At 41.1% G+C, this 16,920-nt stretch overlaps 1 protein-coding gene across 8 annotated transcripts in view; it reads right to left on the reverse strand.

The window, feature by feature from the left end:
- Positions 1–6,310, reverse strand: part of LOC148017636 (uncharacterized) — a 145,975-nt gene extending 139,665 nt beyond the window's left edge. For 4 of the 8 annotated variants that reach the window (XR_015687957.1, XM_087663440.1, XM_087663438.1 and 1 more), the window contains exons 1-3: positions 6,260–6,310; positions 5,445–6,140; positions 5,180–5,305 (exon numbers count right to left, since the gene is read on the reverse strand). Coding sequence is in view for 7 of the 8 variants with exons in the window: in XM_087663440.1 (XP_087519566.1) it covers positions 5,180–5,305; positions 5,445–5,791 (473 nt within the window). In the remaining variant the exon portion in view is untranslated. Of the gene's footprint in view, positions 1–5,179; positions 5,306–5,395; positions 6,141–6,228 lie in introns of those variants that run through there. The other 4 variants (XM_087663437.1, XM_087663436.1, XM_087663439.1 and 1 more) reach the window with 4 other exon arrangements.
- Between the last annotated feature and the right edge of the window lie 10,610 nt (positions 6,311–16,920).

A 16,920-nucleotide genomic window follows, 5' to 3' on the forward strand; every position in this document is an offset into this window, starting at 1 on the left:
AGATGAGCAAAACACACCTACATCCATCTGATAAATAGGCCAGTGGTGGTGGGCTGCAAGAGCCAAGATAGCCCAAATAGTAGACATCCGAGCCGTAGGAGCAAAAGTCTCAAAATAGTCCAAACTTGCCCTCTAAGCAAAAACCCTTGGCAATTGTGCTTGTGCAAGGAACCATCTGCAAGGACTTGATCTTATAGATCCACTTTACACCTATCACCTTCTGCATCAAGGGATGCAGAACAAACTCCCAAGTCTAATTACACTTGATAGAATCAAGCTCCTCCTTTATGGCTTGATACCAATATCATGTGCAAGAGCCTCCTCAACTATAGTATGCTCGCTGGCATGAAGAATTCGTGACATAAGAACATAGTTCACACAAAGTGTACTATTCCACTGGGCTTGTAAGCGAGCTGATCTACGTGGACCTATAGGAAAAGCAGGAATGTGAGAAATACCTAAATCCGGCATGAGTTGTCAATACCAACGAGGGAACCAAATATGCTCATCCTGCTACAAGGGAGACTGAGTACCCTCCAATACCTCTAATGCAACCATATGGGATAGGGACTCCCCTTCACCAAGGAAATGTAAATCCTCCTCATCTCAAGAAGGCTCCCCCTCTAATGGCTGATCATCCCTAGAAGACTCCAGAGGGAAGGCTGAAGAGGTGGAAGTATACAACAAAGAAGTAGTAATCACATTCGTCAAAGATGGTAGGGAAGCTAGAGTAGATGATGTAGGAGGAGAGGGAGGAGCCGAGGATGAGAAAGGGGTGCTAAGAGGTAACCTAGAAGAAAGGAGACGAAGGGAGGGTGGGGGAGGGTGGGGGAGGGTGGGAGAGGGTCAATCCATGACAAAGAATTACCTAGAATAAAACCATCAATAGGATCCTCGAAGGTCGAGGCCTCATCAAAGATCACATCCCTACTCACCTTAAGCTTTCGTGTCTTTGGGTCGTAGAGTCAATAGCCCTTCATGATAGTATTGTAGCCCACAAAGATAAGCTTTCTCAACTTTGAGTCAAGCTTCATCTTCCTCTTCTTCTTGTCCACACGGACAAATGCATCACATCTAAACATGCAGAAGTGAGACACAAAAGGCTTTCAATCAAAGAAAGTTTAAATTTGCAATTTAAAAATTCTTTTTGTAAATATAATCTTGTAAATTTTACAAAATATAATACCCTTTCTTTTGAGCTCATGTGGTATCCAATCGTGATCAAATGAGTTTCTACATGGATAATCCTAGCAATTCAAGTTTCTACATGGATAATCCAATCGTGATCAAATGAGTTCTTTGCTCCTCCACACCTAAGCTAGTGCTATGTTTGGGCACCTTAGCATGAAATTCATGTTTAAGTGCTCTTCTTGCCAGCTCTAATTTCCTTTTGAGTTCATCAATTGTCAATCCCTCTCTTATCTGACATTCAATACCGTGTTCAAGAAGGCTTTTTGCTGCACAAGCATTCCTCTCTCCTCATGTCCTGTAACAAAGAAGTCAGGAAACGTTTGTAGATATGAACCACACTAGCCACCACCTCATTCCCTTTGGAATGACAAAGGGAATGAGGAAGACCCCAATGCTCTAACATCAACCGGGCCATCTCTAGCATGGTCTAATTCGCATGCTCCACCACACCATTCTTCGAAGGTGTGTTTGGATGGGTATACTTCACCTAAATATCGTGATCCTTGCAAAACTGAGAAAAGCAGTTAAAAGTAAACTCTCCACCATGATCTACTCATATGCCATGAACTCTAAAAGCAGTCTGTGTCTCCACAAACACCTTCCACTCGTAGTCTCCGCTCAGAAGAGTGTCTAGAATGAAGCTCCTCCTCTGAGTCATCAAAGCTCATGAATTGGTAAGACATCTTCGATCCTGCAATCCCCTAGAAATCTGCATTAATCAAAGAAATAGTTGTCGCTTGCCACCAAAAAGTTGTTGCCTACATAGAAAGTTATTGCCTACAGCAGAGAGCCATTGCCTATACCCAAGAAGCTATCGCCTGCACAGCAAGATTTTGTCGCCTCTGCACCAAGGAGAGGTCACCTACAAAATGCAAATTTGCATTTTCTGCTGGAGCCTGTCACCTTGTTGTTTGCTGGAGCCTGTCACCTTGCTGTCAGGAAGGTTTGACTAGCAATGGTTCACCTATATGAGCTGTAAACGCAGTAAATGCATGCTGAAAATCTGCATTTTGAAGATTTGGGCTGCTCCTCCACAATGAAAACCTGCTGTTCTGCAAGAAATCTCCAAACTATGGCCCCAAACTATGTCCTCGCTTAGGCGATGATACCCTATGAGAGTGTGCAATGGAAGAGAAACACAAACACAAAGAGAAGCGGAGAAAGAGAGAAAGAAAGCAAAAGATGAAGGAAGAGTACTCCACTAACTGAAGAATACTGATACAATGATGATGGACTAATCAGTCCCTACACCCAGCCCGAAGCATCAATGACGGCATCAGTCCCTACACCCAGCCCGAAGCATCAATGACGGCACCAGATCAGGCTAATGATGATGGCAGCACCAAGCACACAGAGTCGAAGTGTGCACCTACAAAGGGAAGACTAAAGACTGGAGAGAGAGAGAGAGAGAGAGAGAGAGTGTGTGTGTGTGTGTGTGTGTTGGGGGGGGGGGGAGGGGGAGCTATATACCACTCAAGGAAGCTAGCCTTCTACTTCGAGGTTCAAGTTGATCCATGGATAGCCACTTGACAATGGGTTAGACTGTTAAGTAGTCTATAGATAAGGGATGGCTTGTTGGGTGAAACGATATTGCCAAGTAAGGGATAGTGGGGATCAACGAGCACCATGTGGCAGAATGGAGACTTGCAAGCGTATGGCAAGGAATACCACCTTGGAAGGACTTAGATGCTAAGAATCTCAAGCAAATTAAGTAGATGTCTAACAACTATGCAAATATTGCACAATCACAATGCCAATGAGGTGTACAAAGTATCAAAGTGCGAGACGGGCAGCAGGGGATGTCAAGAGCATACAATAAATAGTAGATACTGTCAAGGTATTCTAACCTAGCACACCTCGAGGGTACTAGAACTACTTGGATGGGAAAGAGAAGGAATAAGAAGAAGAAAGGAAGCAAAAAAGATAAGCATAGCTTCTCCCAAGCACTCTCATGCTCTCTCTCGCTCACTTCCTCTCTCTTTCTCAAGCTATGGCTATGGTGCAAGAGAGAAGGAGAAGAAGATAGAAGCACTTGCTCTGAAGTTTGCACACAAAAGAATGAGAGATTCTATTGATTTTGAACTTTAAATACATATGATTACACAAGCATGCACCCTTAACCCTTTTGCACTCTCATGTTTGGTCCATTAGCCTATGTACAATGCTTGTAGGCCTGCACACAATACACACATTGGACTTATGCACTGCCTAGAAACACCCACAAATTAAAATATTTATGCTATGTGCACATGCAAGACTTAAGTTTTTACCTGTATATTAAATAAGAGTTACCGGGGAGTAAATCCAGCAGCTTACACTCATTCACATGAATTCATTGCTTTATGATTTGGATCTAATAGCTACATGCAAAATATTTTAAGTGTCCTAAAATTATTCCAAAAATTATCTACTACTACTCTAGCACCCAACTAGCCTTCTTCTTGATGTTCCTAGCTTTAGGATGCCCACTCTTATTTATAGCAGTTCACCATTTTAAGCAGCTGTTAATTTTGAAAGTTGCTATTCTGATAATTTGCTGCTTTTGGATTGTTGGCCTCCATTGACTCGGTTTGACTTCGTTTTGATTGCCTTTCACTAGCGTTGACTTGCCTTTTTTTTTCATTTAACTTCCAACTATCATCATTTTAACTTAACATGTGAGAACAATGTCCCTTTGCTCAAAGGTTTCATTAAAGCATCCTAAAGCTGGCCATATGGTGACATTGGAATGCCAAGTAGCTATCATGATAAATTTCAACCTCCAACCTTACCCACATCATCTCAACCAAGGCACTATATGATGATTACCCAACCACTTGTGTATAATGCCCATTTCCCAATGCCTTTGTGCATGATTTATGCAAGAGTGAGATTGATCAATTTATTGTCTACCCCTTAAAGGGAAAATGCTTAGCAAATCTTATTCTGTGATCATATCCAAGGAGAAGAGGATGTTTCCTATGTTGTCATCATTCTTAATCCTCCACACAATTACACAATTAATTGGAAGCATCCTTTGCCCCATCTTTTAACATATGCATTTGTCAAAGGGATTAGTCAAACTTGCCATACCTTGCACAAAGACAACTAACTTATGGCTTTGATAAACCCTCCAAAGCATGTGTACCACCTCTTAACTACTTCAATGTACATCATAGTTTGTAATTAGATGCTCCTCAGCAACGTTTCTATTAAGTTGGCTACAAACCTTTTCTTCCTTTCCTCGAAGAGCTAAAATGTGATATTCAAGAATGCACACGTTTACTTTGCAAGAACTCTAACAGCTCTTAAGATTGGATTGTGAACGGTTGGCATTCTCCTCGAGAAGAGAGGGGAAAAACTTCCAACTTATACAAGATTGGCAATTTTACGTCATCAATTCATGTCTCGACTCTCAAAGATAGTATATTGAAGCCTATACCAGGAATTCAACGTTCCCAACAAGAAGAAAAGCAGTGCAGAATTATGCTTTATCTTTATTTGCGATGCATTAAGCACAAAAGAGGATGTTGGAAACACTCCGACATGCAATAGTATGTATATCCAATCATTTAAAGCAAGTTCAGGTGTCGGGCCCAGCATTCAAAGCATAAAAACCCATCGAAGAAACAATTGACGAGCTATACACGCTCTTTTCAATACAAAGTTAAATCCAATTTTCATTCCTAAAAGAATGTTCAGGTTCAATCAAGTATATAAAGTAATAGATAAAAACCCTTCGTTGAAATAATACTATAAGTTGTATTTGCTCCCTTCCCTGACTAGCGCAATAGAGAGAGAGCACACAAATGTAGTTGTAATTCCTTAAAATAAGCATGGGATACGACAGTAACATTTCACACTTTTGTTGCTTTGTTTAAGATTGATGCTTTCGTAAATTGGTGAAACTTAAGATGCAGCATTGCGTACATACTACAACTAAGATGCAGCATTGCGTACAACTATGAATCCGATAAGTCAATATCTTTATGAGAACTACGACACTGACCTTTTGTGCACGTCTAGCATGAATTGATGAAAATGCACGCGCCGTTTGCTCTTGATCGGACTACATTGATAAAATAGATCCGCAACAAGTGACTTGCCAGTGCCTACTCCACCGTATACATAAACCCTGTAACAAGCAGTTTGTGAAGCGTAAGTGTAATTTGCGCTTTATCAGCTCTGGATGCAGACAGGTGAGTTATAGGAAAAGTTCGATTACAGTTCCATTGAACTTTGCAAACACGAGACAAGGCGATTGTGTATCACACCCTCGAGGTGCCTCCCGTCTAGTAAATGCCTTGAAGGACCGCAAAAGCGTTGATGCAAAGCCCTTTGATGGAGGTTTGTAGCCTTTCAACTCCTTGTGCAAACGCTCAAAAGGCTGCAAAGCTTTGAGCTGGCCATCATCTGACCTAATAGCACCTGATTTTACCAGTTGCAGGTATGCGTCCGTGGGAGACGTTCCTTCAGGAATCTGTTCCAAAACAGCTCCTCCGTGGACACTTCTTGCTTTGCTGCTGCGACCAAGGGCATTGGATGACAAAAGGCCAGCATAGCAACATGTCCAAGAGCTTGCAAGGATCATGCGACAGCGAGAAACAATATTGATCGCCATGGAGCAAGAAACTAAAGAGCAACTAATCTATAGCTTCAGCTTGGCATGCAGAAGTCTGTGGATTGATCCTATAGGGCACGCATTGCAGGATCTTAGGTAAATGCAAAATCTAAACATTCCGCACAAGTTTATGCACTCTTCTTTCTAGAAGAGGACTGGTTGCAATGTCCGACGCTGGTAATCTTCTCTTCAAAATACACCTATTACGACAGCTGTAAGCTGTTACACAATCCTTGCCTTTCTGGCACAATGCGGTTATGTCAAGACACGATCTGCTCTTCTCGTCCGCTCGATTATCCAAGTCTGCTCAGAAGCGCGCTGGTTGCATCTTCTTGCTGCCAATATTCTCCTGTCAGAAGCGGAGGTAAGAAACTTCGAATATTTCTTATCAAAGCAGGACAGTGTGTGCGTAACGTGCAGGAAACAAGAATGACTACTTATTATGGCAAGGTACGAAGTCACGTCTACCTCCACACGAATCGTCATGGTTGTCGAAGGAGTGTTCAAGTGTTGGAACTTGGCTATTATAGCTCCAGGATATAATATGATTATAACAAATATCTATGGACCAAACGAGGTAGAAGCCTGTTTTTAAACTAAACACGAATCAAAGGTAACTCTTTTGGTTTTAGTGCCCATGGATAACCCAAGTATAATAGAAAATGTTATGGATACACAATAGTTGGTGGTGATTACAAAAGTATCATAGTTGTGTGATATAAAAAATTAATGTTAGTAAATATAATGATGGCATGCTACTAGAATGAGATAATCATGTAGGCTTGAACGGTACATGATACCATGTATCAACATGTTCACAATAGGATAAGGGGGCCAACTACATACCATGTATCAACATGTTCACAATTGGATAAGGGGGCCAACTACAAAATACCAACTATAGAATACCTAAGGAAAAGGATGCATTTTTGGGGGTGGATTTTATATTTTACAATGTTTTTGAGATTTGAATATGTGAGCATATAGGGGATAAAATAAATTGAATGAGTCTAATATCTTTTTTAAAAATTTTGACATATTATATGTAATTTTAAATATACAATTTAGGAAGGTAAGGATATACTTAGGGCCAATAATGTGACACTTTTTGGCAAATCAATGAAAGACACCTAAGCAAGATTCCTAACATATTCCTCTTATTTTATCACATCACTAATCCCAAGGTGTTTGCCTTTTGACACTCATTTTGCAATTGGACCCCTCCAATCTTATGTCATTTCCATGCAAATAAAAAGGAATTAGTATCAAGTTCTACATAAAAATACATTTACCATTATTGTATAGGTTTCACTTAAGCAAAGAAATATTTTAGTCATCCACCCTACTCTTGGCACATCAACCCAACAAGAATATTTATACTACTTTATTATTTGAGTTGTAGATTCAAGAGGCACCTAAGTGAAGAGGATGAGCCCAGAGTGAAAGCACACAAGTGGAAGTAAGAGCTATGGTGGAAGGAGAGAGAGAGGGAGAGAGAGAGAGAGAGAGAGAGAGAGAAGAGAAGAGATGTGGGAACTCCAATAGTCACAATGTGTGACTAGCCTTTCCTTTATTTAAATGTCATTGAAAGAATAAATAATGAAGTGATAGTGATGGACGCTCGCCACCTGTAGTGTATAGGTGTGCAGGTACTATCAATTTAGTAATACACGGATGGTTAGGCACAGGCACCTTTACCCTCAACAACCTCCCACTTAAAGGCGAATGTACTCCTAGTGAGGAGAGAATAAGAAAAAAGTGACAAAGTACAAATGTACATAAGTACAACAGGACTAGGAAAGACGTCATCTCATCCAAATCCCATCAACTTCTTAAGAAAGACAAAACTCTCTACTAAGAGACTTCTTGTGAACAAATTTACAAGATTTTGGTCAATTGAGATCTTAACAAAGCCAATAGACTTGTCCTCAATTACCTCTCTGATGAAGTGCTAATGTACCTCAATGTGTTTCGTCTTCATATGGAGGACCGAATTCTTGGCTAAGTAGATAGCACTCATAAAATCTGAATGTAACATAAGGACCACATCAATAATACCAAGGTCAAACAACCTAACTAAAGGGACTCCTTGCAAGCCTTAATGGCTGCAGCATACTCAACCTCGATAGTAGAGAGAGTCGTGCAATTTTACACCCTGGACATTTGAGAAATGGCATCTCCAGCAAAGGTGAAGATATAGCCAAAGGTAGACTTCCTATTGTCTGCATGTCCTGCATAATCAAAGTCAATCTACCCCACAACTCCTGTATCTTGGCCACCATAACATATTCACATAGCTATTGTACCTTTCAGGTACCTCACGATACCCTTGATGGCATCCCAATGCCATTTACCAAGTGTAGCCACATAGTGTGCCACAACTCCCACTGCAAATGCTATGTCATGGATGAGTGGCTAGCATGGTATACATCAAACTACCCATGGGAGATGCATAAGGAATCTTGGCCATCTTAGCCTTCTACTCATTAAACTACAGACAATTAGCTTGCCAAACCTTCACATGAGAAGGTAGAGAACAAGTAATAAGCTTACCATCCTACATATGAAACCACTCAAGGACTTTCTAGATATACTTTTTCTATAATACATAAAGAAGCCCCTTAGAGTGATCGTGTGGATACACATCCCAAGAACATGCAATGCCTATCCCATATTCTTTATCTCAAAGCTCTTCTTAAGTTGAGTTTTCTAGGAAACTCTTCTTGAGCTCAATTTTTGAGCCATCCAACTCTTCTTGAGCTAAGTTTTCAAGGCATCCAACTCATCATGAGCTCTCCCAGCAATAAGTGTATCATCCACATAGAGTACCAAAATTATAAGGATGCCATCAGGAGACTTCTTTGTATATAAACGCGGATCCATAGCACTATGATTATATCCCTATGAATGTATAAAAGCATCAAACTTGTGATACCATTCCCAAAGTGCCTACTTAAGGTCATAAAGGCTTTCTCTCAACTTGCACACTAGATGTTCCCTACCTTTTTCTTCAAAGCCCTTGGGCTATTGTATATAGATCTCACTATGCAAGTCCCAATGTTAAAAATCCATCTTTACATCCATCTAATAAAGGCCCAAATCTAGCTAAGCAATCAATGCTAGTATCAAGCGTAGGGTCATTATTTTAACCATAGGAGAAAAGACTTCATTGAAGTCAATACCATATTCTTACTTGAAACCCTTAGCTACCACTCTGGCCTTCTAAGTAGGCTTGGAATGTCCAGGGATACTTTCAACTTGTATACCCACTTGCATAGCAATACTTTCTTACCACTAGGCAAAGAAACCAAATCTCGCATATGGTTAGTATGTGGTGAGTCAAACTGTAATTGCATAGCCATGTTCCGTATGATGAGGAGACTTGTATCCCATAAGCACAGTGAGGAGAGTGGAGAAGTTGGAAAGCTATAAAGGCATGTACTTGGTTCACTTTTCAATGCAATGCAATTATACTTTTGTTCTTAGTCAAGAGTCAGTGTCATTATCTATACACACAAGTTTGTGGTCATGAGTCCAAGCACTTAATCTTGGAACCTCATTCACTTGTGTGATTGTCATTGTTCTAGTCTATGTCTCCATGAGTTTGTTCTTTGAGTTTCAGCCTCCATAGCCATGTCCAAGATCCATGTTTTGTCACACATTGAAGCTCCACCCTAGCCCTCATTTCAGCCCACAACATCTAAAAGCTTATCCTTCATGAGATCCTACAATCCCTTTTGCTTTTCCCTACCCGGATTGAAGACATGAAGCTTAGCATGCAAACCATGAAATCTTCACTTGAAGCTTTCTATCTTTGAAGTTCAAGTTGGGAATAAGCATGGGAGCCTCCTCTCATCAATGGAAGCATTTGAATGTTGAAGTCTTCTTCATGGGAATGCCCCAACCAATCGAGCTTGATTGATGGAGCAAACGGGCATCATGATGAGCTATGCTTCAACTGTCTCCCCAAGAATTGAAGAGATATGTCAATTTGATCTTAACCTCTCAAATTTACCCACTTGCTAAGCTAAATCCATTGTTGGAGAGATTAATATTGCATAGGCTTAGTAGTACAATCCCTCTTGTATGCATGCATCATAACTCATCTTGAAATTCATTGTATTTGCTGACATTAACCCCATCTTGTCTTGTGACCTTGGATAAGCCTCAAAGTGAGTAATAGCCATTGTAGTTGGGTAAGTAGCAGCCAACGAGTCACTAGACTTCCAAGGTAACCCCTATCCCAACCCTTGTTCATTCTTTGCATCTCATGAAAAGGTCCAATGTCTCCTTTTCAATGCATCTCATGTTGTTTGCTTAATAAAAATGTGTGCTATGTATACTCCAGCTGAGGAACCAATGCTGGGTGAGATGGTAAGACAAAAGAGAGGTGACCCTCCCTTACCACTTAAGACCTTTAAGGGGTGCACAACCCGGCCTGGGAAACTTTGCCCACCTCTCGGTGATCTAGAGCTTGATACTTGTATGCAAGTGCAAGTATTCCCCATGATCTCCACCTTCCCTAATGCAATGATCCCCTTTGGACACCTCCTCAATGCTAGTGGCACCTATATATGACACTTGAAGCGCATGCAATCAGAGGAGATGTATGGCACTGAATTCACTCATGCATTGATGGCAGAGCAGATGGGTATGCAATGATGCTTGGGATAATGCTCAAAATGCTCAGGATGCTACTCATGTTTTTGATCAGGCCTCTCAAACTATGCTCCATCCATATAAAACTTTTGTAATAAGAGACATGCAATGTTTTTTGTCACAGTCCTACAGGACAGTCACAAAAATCCCATTACAGAATATTCTATTTTGAATCACGGAGTGAACCCTATAGCTCACCTTGAAGAGGGCTTTTTCCCCTTCAATTTGAATAAAAAACCTCCCCAATCGGAGCTATGATTTGGAAGTTATGAACATTTTTGTGCACTAGGGTCATTGTGGATAGCTCTTGGACATGAACAATAATTCCATTGCAGAAAATTACGATCATTTTCTATCACAAAAGTTAATAGCTCATCTTGAAGAGGACTTTGTACCCTTCGACCTGAATTAAAAATCTCATCAATCATAGTTTCCTACAAAAAGTTACGCCCCATTTATTGACAGAGCAAGTCCTATGGACTACATCCAGATGGCTAGCCAGAAAGGCAAAAGCAAGGCCTATGAGGAACTCTAGAGGGAGATTAGAGACTTCCAAACCTCCACGAGCGATGAACCAAGCTCAACACAAGATTACCATGGTGATGTACAGGAGAAAATACCCGAAAGGGACCCATACACCCTGCTCAATCACACCCTATATCAGCCTGAGCTTCATCACATGGAAGGGCATAATGACATGGTCACCAACCACCACCAAATGATGTCCAAGTTTGATGAAGCCATCAAGCACATGGCCCTCTCAAACTTGAGGACTCAACAAACCTTGGAGCAACTCACTACTCTTATTGCTCAATTAGCTATCGCTTCATCCCAAGAGAAGGTCAATGACTCTCAGCATGAATCTAGACGTCCTCCACATTAGGATCCATTGCATGGTCCATAGGGTATACTTGGTGCTAAGGGAAGTCCCCCTTCTATCTATGAGATTGGTGAACCCTCTCATGCGCATGATGAGCCCCTATTGAACTCCCCCATCAACCATGTAGCCAACATCCCACTTAGGCCCTCGTCCACCCTTGGTTGAAACTCCCCCACTCTCCCTAGGAGCCCCCATGCACCGTATATGAATCAGCCCCATCATGGACAATATGATACCAATGGCCAGCATGGAGATCATGGACAGCCTGACTATAATGGACAGCATGGGATAAATGTACCACATGGGATGTATGGACAACAAGGTATGTATGGGTAGCATGGCCCTCATGATCTACGTGACACGATCATCCTAACGAAGTACAATGGAAAATCTCCCTCACCATCTGACTTGGAGGAATGGACATCCAAGTTGGAGTCCTACTTCAACATCTACCCCCGCACTAATGATCAGAAAATACTTTTTGCTTCTCTCCAGTTGGAAGGATTTGCCCACACATGGTGGCACTATATCAATCATGAGAATCATCGGTTCATCAACTGGGAAGATTTTAAAATGCATACGGTCCAAGTATTTGTGTCTCTTGTGGAACAAGAGCGGTTGGCAAGAAGGTGATACACTCTTGACCAATGTAACCTCACTATACGTGAGTACAAAAATCAGTTCATGAACTTGACCATGTATGTGGAGAGCATTAGTGATGATGCTAAATTGCACAAGTATATCTATGGGTTGGAATTGAGCCTATCGGCAGATGTGATGGCCCAAAAACATACCACACTGTTTGATGCAATTGAACTAGCTGAGAGATATGCAAGAAAGAATCGTAAGAATGAACATTTTCAGCAAGGTTCTGGATAGCCTCGCATCCTTTCACGATCAGCCCCATACAAAAGTGGTTTTCGAGGCACTTCTATGCCTAATAACAATCCGAAAGTACCCACTTACCCCACCTTCCATGCTGAAAGAAAAACGGGCACTTTTGGGACAACATTTGGCTCTAATGTTGAGAATAAGTATGCTGAAAATAAATAGTCAATTGCATCACCTTCCCATGGATCTAGTGGCCAATGCTTCATTTCTCTGGATGTTGTGAAGGAACAGAAGGAAAAGGGCCTATGCTTCAAATGTGGGGATAAGAATAGTGCTTATCATGCCTCCAAGTGCCTGTACAAGACAACTAAGTTCAAGGTTCATAGTGTGTATGTCATGGAAGATTGGCACAATGAAGAGGATGACTTGCCCACCATGACCAGGCCGAGCTTACAGAGGATGTTGATCACAAGCAATTCTATGATCATAAGGATGGGTTTCCTTTTGACCTAGGTGGTGATCCACATCACAGATACTTGATCTGAAATCCCACCCACCTACCACTTCCCCTTGCTCTATTTCATTGGATACTTGGATGGGTTTCTGAAACCCTAGCACCCTATGCATTCAATGAAATATCAATGGAAAGCATGTCTTCATCCTTGTGGACAGTGGTAATACCCACAGCTTTGTCAATAAATTAGCCATTGGTCAGTTGAAATGCACCCCTATGGAATTACACCACCCCTTGAAGGTCCAAGTAGCAAATGGAGAAGAATAAATCAGCACACATGTATGTCTCGTAGTTCCCTTATGCTTGGCTAGAAATTATGTAGCACTGGTTGATCTAATTGCCCTAGATATGGGTCCCATTGATGTTTTCTTGGGCTATGAAAACTGGCTAAAACAATTGGGGAAAATTTCTATGGACTTTTCTCAGCTCTACATGGAGTTTAGGATGTATGGACAGCCCATCTACCTAGAGGGAGTTCAAGATCATGCTGATTTTCAGCTCATTATAGCAAAGTAACTCAAAAGGGAGTTTAAGAAATACTCACAAATATTTGTTTTGCAATTGAATAAGGACAATTCTTGTTAGTCGTTTGCAGTATCTAATGATCCAGCCTTGCAGGCCTTACTTTGTTGAGATGGCAAGCTCAACACGTGCGGACATTGATGATGGACCTCCTAGCTAGATGGGTCTGCACATCTACCCTTAGTACGTTGGTGGTCATTATGATACTCACATGGCGAGTGACTTATCACTTATTATATTTAGTTTGTTACACCTACCTATAGTTGGTAAAGATATAGCACCAGTCGATTAGTGTACTTTGTTATGCACTGTTTGACTTATTAGGCCACTTTCCTTTATGTTGTATCTTATCTATACTTTGTGCACATTGTATAGTGTGTGGAAGAAGAAGAAAAAATCAGCAAGAAAACGTTTTGGCCTCCATCTCTCTTCTTGTGTTCTTGAGTTAGCTTTCTCTTATGCATACAGTGTGTGTTTGGCGCAATAGCTCAAGCAAGTCTCCCCACCACACGATTCTTGACATGGTATCAGAGTTTGGCGCAATAGCTCAAGCAAATATCCCCACCATCTCTCCTCTTGTGTTACTTGAGTGAGCTTCCTCTTATACATACAGTGTGTGTTTGGCCACCACGCGATTCTTGACATGGTATCAAAGTTGCACCACTGAGAGAGGCTGATTTTGAAGGGGGCTTGTTTACTGGCTTGGAATGGGGCTCTAAGTCAAGTGGGTGGTCCACTTGCCTCTTAGGAGAAACTTAACATCCATTTGCTGCAAACTCCAACCTTTGGCTGCTGCTAAGGCAATCACACACCACAGTTGCCATCCTAAACTGGACTGAATGTCTCTTCATAATCTATGCCATATGTTTGAGCATAGCCTTTTGCAACCAGCCTAGCCTTATACCTGCTAACTGAACCATCTACATTATGCTTGACTTTGTAAACCCACTTACAGCCAATAGCTTTCTTACCCTTAGGTAAGGGTACCAAATTCCAAGTCTTATTGGCTTCTAATGCAGTTATCTCCTCATCCATTGCTGCATCCCAATGAGCATGACCAACAACATCCTCAAAACAAGTGGGCTTAACATCCTCAACTAGTTTCACCATATAAGCATAATGGTGAGTTGCATAATCTTCAAAACCAAATCTTTTAACAGGGTATCTGACCCTGCTAGATCTGTGTATCACCAAATCACTCAATGGAGCCTTTACATTACTATGAGCTCTATGTACATCTGGCGTCTTGATTGAAGGAATGCCAAGCTCATCATCCAAACTCTCTGAACCACTAGAATCTCCATCAAATCCCAAATGACTGGTAGATGCATCATTACCATCCATCACTTTATTATTTCCTTTGTCCTTCCCTCCAACACTTATAGATCCACCTGAAGGTGTGGGGCTACTCCTTAGTCTCCCAGACCAAGGGCTCACTGTAGGTATAGTACCAAATGATGTTTCTGGTCCACTAAGACTCTGTGGTTCTTGTTTATCTTTCTACACATAACTGTCTTGATCATTATCATCATCCAAAACATCACCAGCAAGTGTATACCAACTTCCCATCTCATCAAAGATAACATCCTTGCTCACTCTGAACTCACCTGTGAGACAGGGTTATAACAGCGATACCCTTTCTGCTCTAAAGAGTATCCAATAAAAACACATTTTTCTACCTTTGGATCAAGCTTCTTCCTTAGCTCATCTGGCACATGAACGTATGCAACACAGCCAAATACTTTCAAGTGTGATACATCAGGCTTCTTTCCAGTAAAGCATTCTTCAAGAGTCATCCCATGAATTGTAGCTGTGGGAGTTCTGTTCATAATGTAGATAGCAGTATGGACAGCCTCAGACAAAAAATGTTTGGGCATATTCTTTTCAGCCATTAATGCCCGTGCAACTTCTGCAATATGCTTGTTTTTTCTTTCTGCAACACCATTTTACTGTGGGGTATACCTGCAAGTAAATTGCCTATTTATCCCATGAGTCCTCAAGAAGCCACTGAACTCATTAGAGAGGTACTCTCCCCCTCCATCTGATCTCAAGCACTTCAGTTTTAAGCCTGTTTATGTTTCAATGGTTGCCTTAAAAGGTTTGAAGTGCTCAAACACATCACTCTTTTCCTTCATGAAGTATACCCATAGCTTCCTTGAACAGTCAAAAATAAATGTGACAAAGTATTTGCTGGCACCAAGAGATACATTCTGTGTAGGCCCCCAAACATATGTATATACTACATTAAGTATATTTCTGCTCACTTCTCTATCATGCGAGAAGGTTTGTCTTGCCTGCTTACCAAACTGGCATACTTCACAAACTTTATGCAATTCTGCAACTCTAAAAGAAGACAACCCTGTAACCAATCCTCTGGACTGCATTAATTTCAGCCTTTGCACATTTGCATGTCCAATACGTTTATGCCATATTTCAATATCTGCAACTACTCATTTTCCTTTAGCATACATAGCAACATCCATTGCACGAATTCCAGCATCTAAAGTGAACATTCGGCCAACTCTACTTTCTTTTGCGACCAACCTGCACTTATCATTAAAGTCTTCTACAAAACAATCTTTTGCATTGAATCGGACCTGCAACCCCTGCTCTACCATTTGGCCAATAGACACTAGATTCTTTGTAATTGAAGGCACATGTAATACATCTATCAGACTCTTTGTCTAGCCATCATACAAGGACAAGAGAACCTTTCAAATGTGTGAAATTGGGTGGCATGAATCATCTCCCATCTGCACATAACCTGGGTTTTGTAAGTCCTGCATCTCTCCAAACCATTCAACATGACTGGTCATATGATTAGATGCACCTGAATCAACATCCCATACATCATCATGTGTCCCCTTTCCTGTAATTACATTCATCATATGCTGCATAACAAACATACGCTCATTTTTGTCTTCATTCTGTCATGAAGACAATGCATAGTTTCCTTGCTGGAATTTACCACTGTGAATATCATCCTTCTTTGCATAGCAATGGGCTGCAATATGGCATGTTTTGGTACAATAATGGCAAACAATAGCAGAATTTCCAGAACCTCTATTCTGCCATCCACCTCTTCTTCTAGAGCTCCCCTTGCCTCTAAAGTTTTCTCTACCTCTAGAAACCTGCATTTCACCAAACTATTGATTGAACCTGTTTTGCTAGTTATCGCTAACACATCCCATACCACGGCCTCTCGAAGAGGATCTTCCATGTCCCCTTCTGAACTCGAGTAAAATGCTCGGACCTGTTCACCATTTCTTTCAGACGAATCACCCTGCATATTGATCTCTTCAGTAATCATGAGAGAGATTATCTCATCAAAATCTGAAAATGGCTTCCGTACATATACCGAAGTAACAAATGATTTCCATGCCTTCTCATTGTTAAGGCCACTCAGAGTGGATGAAACCAAATCATCATCATCTGACATTGCATCAATCACTGCTAAGGCATCTGCAATGCTCCTCACCTTCAAAACATACTTATTGACAGACATTTTCCCTTTCTTCAAGGCATTCAACTCTTGCTCGAGTTGAATCTTTCATGCCTTTGTATTTACTGAAAACATGCTCTCAAAAATTGTCCAAGCTACATGTGAAGTTTCTGCATTCCTGATATGTCCCAACATAGTATTATCAATGATTATAGATAGCCAGTACATCACCTTTTTGTCTTTCGCATTCCACTCTTTCCATGCTTTTAACTCATCTGGCG

This window comes from Lygodium microphyllum, chromosome 22 (assembly GCF_053477565.2).
Source record: "Lygodium microphyllum isolate KBCC chromosome 22, Lygodium_microphyllum_v1.1.10, whole genome shotgun sequence".
Lineage (NCBI taxonomy): Eukaryota > Viridiplantae > Streptophyta > Polypodiopsida > Schizaeales > Lygodiaceae > Lygodium > Lygodium microphyllum.